Below are 11,823 nucleotides of genomic sequence, written 5' to 3'. Positions count from 1 at the left end.
TTCATCAATAAAGTGTTCTACTTCGAGGAAATGCAGTCATCCAATTCACCGCACCAAAAAAAGGGTTTATCGTAATTGTAAACTGCTCTCCAATCAAGTATAAGATGCCATGGTACGCAAATAGGGGGCAGTGTAAAACCCCATTTTTACCATGAAGCAAGTAGACGGCCCACCGGCTGTCATTTTATGAATTCTGTTAATTTTATGCAAGGTAAGACAGGAGGTTTGTAGTCCTTTCATGTAAAAGTTGGCAATTATTTGACCTTGATTAGCATATTAGAAAGATGAATGAAGAAAGGCTTACGTTTGCATGACTGCAATCATTCACAGCGGCAAAAAGGCGATGAGTTACACACGAGCATCACTCCCAATCATAAAGCACCTAACAGGGATTAGAAGCACAGCAGAGAAATTGAAGTCAGGGGTCGGGTGATTGATCACATTTTCTTTGTCTTCTCCGTTGGTGGCCAAGCAATAAACTTCCAAGTAGGTGAGGCCCTCTGCCTTGAACAACAAAGCGCCATCAGCCCATGCCTCCAAGGTGGAGCCTCCTGCGGGTGACCGCTGCTGTGACTCTCCACAATATGACAGATTAACGACAACAGGTTGAGCCCTGCACTTTCGGACGCCCACAATCTCAATTATGTCCGTCTTAATGTACGCTGAACAGCCACAGCGGGGCCGGGCCATGGACGGGGTAAACACACTTGCAGGAGGCACACCCGTGACAGGATAATAAAGCGCCGTGATTGATTCGGCTGTGCCGCGTGCCAGATCGCTTTCTTGTGTGGGAGGGGGTGCCGCCAGATTGTGTTGTCTTGTTGGAGGAACCTGCTGGAAGACTGCAACATGTAAATATACGCGGGTATCATCACCACTGTAGTTAGCATCATGGAGATGCTCATGGAGAGCTGGGGCGTCCAATCATATTCCAGGGAGGGCCCCATAGTGAAAAATGGACAAGGACCACTTGAATACACTGTAACCATAAAGATATGCTAAGTTATGTCCTGTATGTATAAACGCTGTCATATGAAAAGTCTTAGCATTAGCATCACCTTCACTCTTTGCTCTTTTTTTCCCCATTTCATATTTCAGCTTTCTTCTCACATAATCTTCATACATTTTCTTTTCATCATATTATGATTTTATTCGCCTTAAATTTGGGCTTTATTCCCATAATATACTTTTTCCCTTACCCAATTTACCAAAACTTTATTTGTTTGTTTGTCATTATAACTTAAAAAAATAAAGTTTAATACACCACTAAAATTACATGATTTTTTCCAAATAATACTAAAGATTTATTCTCAATATTTGCCTTAAATTTGGGCTTTATTCCCATAGTATTAGAACTTTTTCCCCTACCCAATTTACCAAAACTTCATTTGTTTTTTGTCATTATAACTTTAATATACCACTAAAATTACATGATTTTTTCCCTAATAATACTAAAGATTTATTCTCAATATTCGCCTTAAATTTGGGCTTTATTCCCATAATATCAGAACTTTTTCCCCTACCCAATTTACCAAAACTTGATTTGTTTGTTTGTCATTATAACTTAACAAAATAAAGTTTAATATGCCACTAAAATTACATGATTTTTTCCCTAATAATACTAAAGATTTATTCTCAAAAAATTGATTTTTTTTTCTCTTTTTCTCTCTGTTTTTATATTGTTTTATAATTTTTTATTTGATATTTTATTGTTAATTTTTATTCTGCTGTTGTTTTAAAAAAAATTACATTTAATTTTAATATTTTTTTAGTTTAATTCCATAATATTATAATGTTTTCCCCAATCTAATTTTCTTAAAAATATAACTTTTAACTAATTTGCTACAGTACAAAAAATGTAAATTACATAATTTTTCCTCATAATATTACATGTAGGTCATATTGGTAATATTTTGATTTTATTACCATAATATTATAACTTTTTCCCCAGTCTAGTTTTAAGGTAATATTTTCTTGCTACTAAAATGATGTTATTTTTCCTCATATTGAGACTTTATTCTCATAAAATGATGACTTTGTGATGACTTTTTTCTGCAGCTACCGGCTGCAAATGGCCCCCATGGTGCCCAATATTGGCTTTCCCCATTTTCAGGATTATTGGTGATAATTTCAAACAATTATATTTCTTTCTTTGGCGTTGTTTTATATGATTTCGGGTTCAAGCAGCAGCAGCAGCAGCGGTTCCTCTGCGCCCACCACTGGAAAAAGGCTTAATGCATATTAATGGCACCTATAAAAGCAACTAATTGAGCATTCCAGATCTTGCTGAGTCGGGCATCTGTGAGTGACATTGTGCAGCTCCAGGACCTCCACCAGACCGCCTTTATTAGCCCTCTGAACTGGGATGTAGGTCAGGCCATTAAAAGCAGGAAGGGCTCTCCCACTAAGTATGGTCGGGACACCCCAAACCTGCGAGATGTGCTCTGGAGACAAAGTTTGCAGGAAACAGCCTCCGAGTAAATACAGCTAATATAATTGGATTTGATTGAAAAAAGTTAATCCTCGCTTACGGTGATTTAATTGAGCTCAATAAACTGCCGCCATATGCCGCCCATAAAAACATCAACAGCTTTCCATATGAGTGCTAAGTAAACAGGCCTTGCATATTCGCCTTTGAATCATACTGTATATGCCCATCATCTTTAAAATGCAGATTGGACTCATGCATATTTACATAAAAAGCTGCTTGCTTCATTTCCCATGAAAAATATACGTATTACCCAATATCATCACCAGAGCTGGTTGGCCCATTAGGCAATATAGGCAAGTGGGAACGCCGCTGTGACCTCGAGGGTGTGGCGTTCTCAACTGGTCTCATCCTGGGACCAACATTTTCCCATTTCTCATTCCCAACACACTTCGGGGTCCCGAAAACACTGATCACTTATCATTAATTTTTGATACCACTTATCCCTACAAGGGTCACGGGGGTATACTGGAGCCTATCCCAGCTGTCTTGGGGCGAGAAGCGGGGTACACCCTGGACTGGTGGCCAGCCAATCACAGGGCACATATAGACAAACAACCATTCACACTCACATTCATACCTATAGACCAGGGGTCTCAAACTCAATTTACCTGGGGGCCACTGGAGCTAGGGTCTGGGTGAGACTGGGCAGCATCAGGTTTTCCCCCCAAAAATAAAAAAAACGCATTTATTAAAAACAGAAAAATGAATAAACTTTGCTTTGTTTCCGATTTTCTACAATAAAAGCTCTGATAAAACATTCCACTGTTCTCAAATATCTTAATTTTTATTTTTCCACACAAAATAAGATGGAAAAATAAACATAAACAAATCAAGAATAAAGAAAATCAATCAATCAGTAATAAATAAATAAATATAATAATAATAAAACGGCAAATAATAAAAACTTAAGAAACCACATATAGTTGGTGGGTAGACAAATTATTTTTTTCAGATTAAAATGAACAAAGCATTATTAGAGCCCTGTAGACATGACTAAACACGACTATAGTCACATTTATACTCTTTTTATTTACAACATATTGCGCAACTGCAGGGTCTTGAGACACGGTAGCCTCCAAGTTATTTCCTTTGAACTTAAATAGCCAAAAACTTACCACTTCCACACGGATAGTGAGGATAACTATTAACAGTTATTTAACCTTTAACATGAACGTTAATCAAACGTAATAATTTTTTCTGGGTACATGATACCATACAGAATCCATATCAAACTTGCGCTGGCCGCACTAACATTAAACTTTCATATCAAGGCGGGGGCCTCAAACTAGTGTCCTGCGGGCCACATTTGGCCCGCGGGCCGCATGTTTGAGACCCCTGTTTTAAAGGATAGGGGGCAACACACCGTCATTGCACATTGGCCTTTAAAAGTATTGAATTGTTCTTTTTATTGGCGTCTGTAAGCACATTTTGACTGAAGGTTGAAGCACAGCATTCTTCTAATCTACTACCCAATGTGCGTTATATATCTGCCAATCAAATACATCCTCCATATGTCGTCTTAACAACCTTCTGTCTGCTAAAAGTGGCATGTATATCTTTGTTAGGCACGTCATGGGAACAAGTAAAAATAAAGAGGCAACAATGCATCCCAGTAATGCGGCGCAGTGTGAGGTCAAGACGATTCCTCCGAAGGGGCCGCGTTGTTTTCTTATTCTGTCATCAGCTTTTACTGAAGTGTCATAAGGCGTTTGACTGTAAATCTCAATGACCTTGAAGACACCCGGAGAAAGCGTGGATCCGTAAACCAATCATCGCACAGCTGCCCCTGTCAGCCACGCTTGTGTTCACACAGTCACTGTCGGAATTTCCTGATGTTGAACAGAGGAACAGAGGAAGGAAGGCGGAGCTCTCTTCACGTTTGGAAGGGGGGGGGGGGGGGTGCTTCAAAGACACTTTGAAAAGCCGTTATCATTCCTTTCGCCAGAAATGATTTCATGTAAAAAGCACAGTTTTATTCAACTCCAACTGCTGTTCACTTTAAAATATTGCAAATGATAACCAACAATTAACACCTGCCTGACAGCATCAACACAAAATCAGCAATATTATTTTATGTGCTCTTAAAGTTGCACATTTCTGTTAATGTCCGATTTATTTTTAGTTGCACACAAAATTACAAGTAATACAAATGCACATTTAAGCACATGTAGTGTTTTTGCCTAAATGAAACATTTTCTACCATGAAAAAAAATACAAGCATTAGAAGATGGTATGTAGTATTCCACGCTGGTCACTAGGTGTCAGTAATGTTACATTGATGAGGCCATAGCAGCAGGTATATATACTGTACTGTACATAAACTGTAATAACATGAAACTCTCTGTCATGTCTTATATACACTTATTATGTTTATATTATTGCATAAAATGAGTGTTGACATGACTATAGGGGTGTTATTTCATATGTAGAGGGCTCTAATGATGATAACAAGCACATTTAGATGATCGTAAAGATGTTTTTAATGTTTTTAATTTTATATTCTCTTATTATGTCTGCTATATTGGGTATTAGGAGTGTAAGGCTGACTATAGGGATGTTATTTCATGTTTACAGGTCTCTAATAAGGTTAAAAAAAACTATTTAGAAAGTCATAAACAGGTTGTCAATGCCTTATATTCTATTTTTTTTATTACTAAAAGCTTAAAGCTGACTATAGGGTTGTTATTCCATGCCCAGAGAACACTAATACTGTCACAAACCATATTTAGAAGGTCATAAAGATATTGTCATTGTCTCATATGTCTTATTATATCTGTTATATTGGGTGTTGGGAGTGTAAAGCTGACTATAGGGATGTTATTTCATGTTTACAGGTCTCTAATAAGGTTAAAAAAAACCTATTTAGAAGGTCAGAAACAAGTTATCAATGCCTTATATTTTATTTTTTAATTATTAAAAGCTTAAAGCTGACTATAGGGTTGTTATTCCATGCCCAGAGAGCACTAATACTGTCATACCATATTTAGAAGGTCATAAAGATATTGTCATTGTCTCATATGTCTTATTATATCTGCTCTATTGTGTGTTGGGAGTGTAAAGCTGACTATAGGGGTGTTATTTCATGTCCAGGGGGCTCTAACAATGTCGCAAACCATATTTAGAAGGTCATAAAGAGGCTGTCATTCTCTGATATGTCTTATTGTATCTGTTATATTGGGTATTAGCAGTGTAAAGCTGTCTATAGGGTGTTCATGTGTGGAAGGCACTCATGTTAAAAAGTGCATTTTATATGTTTTATATGCTCTAAGTACAAAAATATAAAATTTCTAAATTAAGAATCCTACTATGCGGAACTTCATTCATCAGAGTTAAGGCCAGATTATGTTAAATAATTCAATTTGGAGTGCTGTGCTGCAAATTCTGGTTGTCATTGTATTTGAACATGCATCAAGTTACAATAAATACATATAATTCAATTCACAGCTCTATATATGCATATATACAGTACTGTACACCCTACACAGTGGATACAGCAATACCCATCACTGTCTGCTTACAAGTGTGCTGTTTATTGGTCGAGAATTACCCTCATGTGGAAAACACAATCCAACTATAGCACACAGACTACGGGTATCAAAGTAGATGCTTAATGTACATGCAAAGCAATACTATTTTGTACTCATTTATATGCTGCTACAGGAAGTTACCCAGCATACCTTGTGGGTTATACATGAAAAAATAGCATTTTTGCATGTGTTTATTGGGATACCCTCGCAGTTTGTGCAGTGCAGGTACATTCTGTGTTCCTCAAAGGACTGTTTGATAACCTTCCATTGGTTTGTGTTCGAGCATCCAAATAGACATATTTATGGGCATCTTAATTACTGGCAAGATTTTCTCAAATAACAGACCCCCCCAGTAATGACCTCCCGGCAACCTCGTTTAAAGTAACTAACAACAATCTATGGCACTTTGGCTCACCAAAGTCAGCGAGCAACATGTGTTAGTTGTGTAGTGTTGTTTTTTTTTTAATGTCGTTTTTATATCTAAAACAGATGTGGCCTGTTTTTTTCTATCATAGACAACCTGCTGGAGGAAGGCATCCAGATGTTTCCATCACAGTCTGTCTGCCTTGAACCGCATGCGCTCACACTCCCAAGGAAGAGACGCGTGGTTATGTGCAGGAAAGAGAGAGAGCGAGAGAGAGAGAGAACACAGATGAACTGTGGAGCCTTACGGGCAACGTACCCTTGGTGCCGAGTATATTTTCATGCAGCATCCAGGAATGGAGATTAGCATTGAGCCATCAGCAACGCCGCAGTCCCTCCCGACCTCGCTTCTGCTGTCAGGCCGCCGCCTCCCCGCTTGTCAGGAGCTCCGACGAGGAGCTGTAAAAACCTTTTCCCCTCTCCTTAACAACTGCAAAACAACACACACACACACACCCCGGCTGAGCTCGGTGCCTGCTTTTCTGAGGCCTCTGACAGGACGTGCTGCAGGCACAAATTGTAATTCATAAAGGTTAAGGGGGTCAATGTCTTTTATTACCAGTCTGAGTGCATCCAGCTTGATGGGGCGGGCATGCAAATGGAATGTCTCTGAGTGTTCTATGCAAGGAGTCAGACAGCGGGTGCGTGCTCGCTTCTCAATAGGAGGAAGTAGAAGGTGTCTAAATGGTGGGGGGTGCGTGAGATGGGCTGCGCGCTCCACCTTCCACAGCCTTGTAGGACCACACAGCCACTGCCCGGTTAATTAGACAGTATGACATTGACCCCAGGTAGTTAACGGCCACTTTGATATGCGCTGGCCTGCAATTAATTCATTGTAAATTTCATGTTTTATCATATGGTGAGCTCTGACCTGTGAGCGGCTGCCTTTGACTGGGACCCACACCATACTAATACATTGGAGATATCCAAAATTAGCATGAAACATCCTCTATGTCACTGAAATGTGTTATTTGGCAGCTATTCATATAGTAGAAGAGGGTATTTAGTCGTTTGTGTATAAAGAGGTTGTTGTATTTACCTCTTATAGTACATTTAAATGTTTAAAATGTCAAAAATTGGGATGCACTATATGGCCTCAGAGGAAAGTCTGCATTTTCTGTAAGAATTTTGCACTTTTTTTTTTGCCTAACTGAAGCATTTCCAGGCATAAAAATTTGCTAAATGAAGTAAAATAGAAATACAAGACAATAGGTGTTAATAATTTTACTGTAATGATGGGTACGATACACAAGCACCAGACTTGATCGCCAGAGTCATTGGTTTTTGTTGCAACTCACAACAGGCACAATCTCTAACCCACGCCTGCGTCACTTCCTGTCCACACTCAACAACACACACACAAGCACTGGTCTTATTCATGTCTTAGTTTCTCTTATTATGTCTATAATATTAGATAATAAGAGTGTATAGATGACTATAGGGGTGTTATTTTGTATCTAGAGGGCTCTGATAATGTCAAAAAACGTGTTTACAAGGTTGTAAACAGGTTTTTGTATGCTGTAACTATGAAAATATTCAATTTATAAATAAACAAATTGAGCATATGCTGGTTGTATAATTATAATTGTAATGATATTATGCATGTATGTAAATCATGTATCTTTTATACATTTTTATGAGCTGATAGCTGCTGTAATATATTTTTACTAATTGATATCTTACATTTATTTGTTATCAGGTTATATTTTAAAAGTCTGTTTTTACACGCATACATAAAAAAGAGTAAAAAGCGCCTGCAATGTGTCTGCATACCCCTCAAACTGGGTATAAGTGTGATACTTCCTGGTCATTATGAAAAGGCAATGTCATTAAACTATATGACGCCCTCTAGTGGGGGGTTGCTAAAATGATTCCTACCTTATAGGCCACAGCTTTTGAGGTGGTGTTAAATAGGGCTTAGTATGTTTCATATGATATCAGCTGATGGTGAGCAGATGTATAAATGTGTGCATACAGATACCAGAATATCGTATCTACTATCCAGACTTAGAGAGCGATCATATACGTACCTGCAGAGCCGCTAGGAAAATGTTTGGCTTAAAAGTCAGCATGCGGCAAAGGGCGACTCCCTTCGCTCATTACCTTTCCATCACAGAGCAGCTGCTGCCGAGTCATTCATCATGATTACAAATCTGCCTGGAGTTGGTCGCCTACATCTCCACCATCGGCTTGTTGTGCGTCTGATGTACTCATACAAGTCCTGAGCCACCCATCCCTCTGGGCCGCCTGCTTCATTGACACCACAACAGGTGATAGCTTAGTGGGCACAGAAAGACGCTGGTTTTTGTCGGTAAACATTCAGGATGAAGAAGGTTTAATCATTTAAGCATATCTGACTGAGCTACTATTAAAAAAGGAACGACGCACAATATTTGTATGCTAAATTAACCCAAATTATGCATGATTTTAAATCAATAGAAAAGTCCAATCATTTGTGACTCACATGCTCCTTGCTTTGTTGTTTCATGTTTCAAGTTAATGGATTACCAAATAATGTATGATGTGTACCTACTAAATACAAATATGTGCATACTAAAAATAAATAAAATAAAACAAAATAAATATTAATATATATAAAATTATAATATTATGTATTTATAACATAATATATAATATAACATATATATATAACAAAATAAAATAAAATAAAATAAAATGAAAAATGACAAATACAAAATACGTAATCTATCAAAATGTATATATTAATATATGTACATATATATTAATATTTTTTATTGTGATTATTATATGTTATTATATTTGTTTTATTTTCATATTTACCTTACTATTTTCAGGTGAGTCAAGTCAATGGGTGTGCCTTTTCTCAAACTCCATTTTCTATTCTATGTACTGTACTGTACAGAGTTGGGACGACCCTCGTGAGAATAAGCTGTAGAAAATGAATGAATAAATGAAAAGAATTAGGTGCCAACAAAATAATAAAAGGCCGATATTTATTAAAATATAGTTGTTTGTACAGCCCAAAAATGTTAACAACACACGAATCTTCATTTATTCGTATAAATACGACAAAGAGAGTGAATTTTATAAAATTGAATTGCAATGCGAATTGTTCTTTTAAATAAAGTTTGCGTGAAATGACCTTCCGCTGTCATCATCCGGGTCTCTACATATTTCCCGCTACGCATGCGCATTCGCGCACTGTGGTTCGACCTCTGCAGTCGGTAAGTGTGAAATGGCAGTCCGCGCTCCAAACATCTCCTTCTTTATCCTTTTTCATCCTCTATTCAGACAGAATATTGATGCATGCAAAGTGGGATAGCATGTAGAATACATGTCGGCGTATTGATTCATTGCTTTATTTTCTGTGTTGGACATTTTAACACCCCTTTGACCTTAGTTCTGTCCGCTCTTCCCTTCACAGAGAGACCCGGGCTTCAACCAGACTTGACGGAACCGGTTAAAAAACTACTTGAAGTTGAAAATGTACGCCTGTGCAAAGTTTGTGTCCTCGCCGGCTGTGGTGAGTTTCTTGTCTTCATTACATGAATGATTTGAATTGCAGCCCTGCGTCCCAGTTAGCGTAGCGGGCCTATGAATGAACTTGACTGCAGTTGAATGGCAAGGGTATCTGCAGCCTAGCTAGATTGCTAATGCTAAAGTAGAGTTTGATGGGTTTATTTATCCTTCAGCTACATTTTATACCATCACAGTTGCCATGCACCAGAGTCATTGCAGTAATCTGTCGTTTTCATTTTAGCATGCGGCTATCTTGAATAATGATTGCTGCCGGCTAAGGTCATCTGAAGTGACTGTTAGCTTGCACTAGCATACAACTTGAGGCTACTATTAACCAGCTTGATGTACAGCTGTCATTGCACAGTTTAGTTCTGTTGAACCCTAACATCACGTGTGTCTAAACTTATTGCTAATAACGCCCTGTTAGTATGCTACATTGAATTGCAACTTGAAGTGACATAGTGATTTTTCTTTCAACTTAAATTGCAGTCTGACATTAGTTGTAATGCAGTAGGTCATAGAGAGGTCATGCTCCAGTCATTATCATTCAAGGTGCACTTTGCTCATGTATTGAGGGCAGATGATACAAAGTTGTGGTTTATTTTGCAGAAGCTTAAGTGCTAATTACATGTACTGTTGCAGGTCCGTGCTGGTTCCCGGGCTCTTTACAGACCCCTGTCTGCCTCTGTGCTGTCCAGGCCTGAGGTCAAAACGGAGGTAAGGAGAAAATATTATTTTTCTCTACATGACATTCTTCAATTTCAATTCCCAAATGATATATGTTGACTGTATACTCATTTGGAAGCATTTCTTGTTCCAGAGCACCGTTGCTCTGATGCCACAGAGCCCCCTCACTCAGGTCACACTGAGGGGCTTCCAGACAAGCGCCGTCAGTCGGGACATCGACACCGCCGCCAAGTTTATCGGCGCCGGAGCCGCCACAGTCGGTGTAGCTGGATCCGGTGCCGGAATCGGGACCGTGTTCGGCAGTCTGATCATTGGCTATGCTAGGTTTGTTGCGTTTGCACGTTGCTTTTAATGGCGTTTAAAGATTCCTAATTGTCGTTTCCGACTCCTGCAGGAACCCATCTCTGAAGCAGCAGCTCTTCTCCTATGCCATCCTGGGATTTGCCCTGTCTGAAGCCATGGGACTTTTCTGTTTGATGGTTGCTTTCCTCATCCTGTTTGCTATGTAAAACTCTGCTGTTCAACTTTCATTACAGATGTGACTACACTTTATTCTGGCTTCCTCAATTGTTCTGTGTCGATGTCAAGGAAATGTACATTTTCAAGGCTTTTGAGCACTGTCAAAATGAGCAAAGACATGTATTGTACAAATGTAAGAAATTACGTGATTAAAATACATGTATTTGGCTATTTAACAGAAGCGCTAGAGTTCATGTCTGGCAAACTTCACTCGACCAAAAGCAGCTTTTGTGAATGTCATCTTTTCTACGATCAGCTGCAGAAGACTTGCCTTGCTTCCTCGAAGCATCACCTTGGAAGCGGTTTGGGGCCACCGACATGACACTTGACACTGCAATTTAAATAGTTCTGGTTTTAGGCACAAAGAGTGTTGTCTTTTGTAAATGACAATGAATAAATTAGAACATTTAAAATGATATGGAGAATATTATGCTGGCCTGTTTTGGATTGGAGATTCTGAAATAAATGTGAGGTAGTTCTAGTGTTTGATGTTTATACACAACCTACTGCAACTTAATCCAATTTAAGTGTGAGAGTAATCAGATTTTGTTAATTGAAAGCAGACACTGACCCCAAACTTTGTATGGTTAAGCAGTCTTAAAATTTATATTTTGGACACTGGCAGTGATGGTTCTCAATTAGGACCTTCTATCAAAGAATGAATCTAAGGCTGGA

The 11,823-nt window shown here is 38.5% G+C and overlaps 1 protein-coding gene across 1 annotated transcript; it reads left to right on the top strand.

Moving 5' to 3' along the window:
* Positions 1-9,590: 9,590 nt before the first annotated feature.
* atp5mc3a (ATP synthase membrane subunit c locus 3a) lies at positions 9,591-11,629 on the top strand. Its single transcript, XM_058082365.1, has 5 exons — positions 9,591-9,647; positions 9,848-9,946; positions 10,585-10,659; positions 10,763-10,953; positions 11,024-11,629. Exons 2-5 carry the CDS (start codon positions 9,908-9,910, stop codon positions 11,136-11,138), a joined length of 420 nt encoding a protein of 139 aa, XP_057938348.1. The 5' UTR covers positions 9,591-9,647; positions 9,848-9,907; the 3' UTR covers positions 11,139-11,629.
* The last annotated feature ends 194 nt before the right edge of the window (positions 11,630-11,823 follow it).

This window comes from Doryrhamphus excisus, chromosome 9 (assembly GCF_030265055.1).
Source record: "Doryrhamphus excisus isolate RoL2022-K1 chromosome 9, RoL_Dexc_1.0, whole genome shotgun sequence".
Taxonomy (NCBI): domain Eukaryota; kingdom Metazoa; phylum Chordata; class Actinopteri; order Syngnathiformes; family Syngnathidae; genus Doryrhamphus; species Doryrhamphus excisus.
Note: the sequence above shows the minus strand (reverse complement) of the source record. Positions and strands in the feature narration are given on the sequence as shown.

What these genes read in the sequence shown, in the direction of transcription:
- atp5mc3a (XM_058082365.1), top strand. Translation starts at nt 9,908, where the DNA reads ATGTACGCCTGTGCAAAGTTTGTGTCCTCGCCGGCTGTG. An exon ending in TTGTGTCCTCGCCGGCTGTG is followed by an intron (nt 9,947 to 10,584) that starts GTGAGTTTCTTG and finishes GTACTGTTGCAG; the next exon opens with GTCCGTGCTGGTTCCCGGGC. An exon ending in GGCCTGAGGTCAAAACGGAG is followed by an intron (nt 10,660 to 10,762) that starts GTAAGGAGAAAA and finishes TTCTTGTTCCAG; the next exon opens with AGCACCGTTGCTCTGATGCC.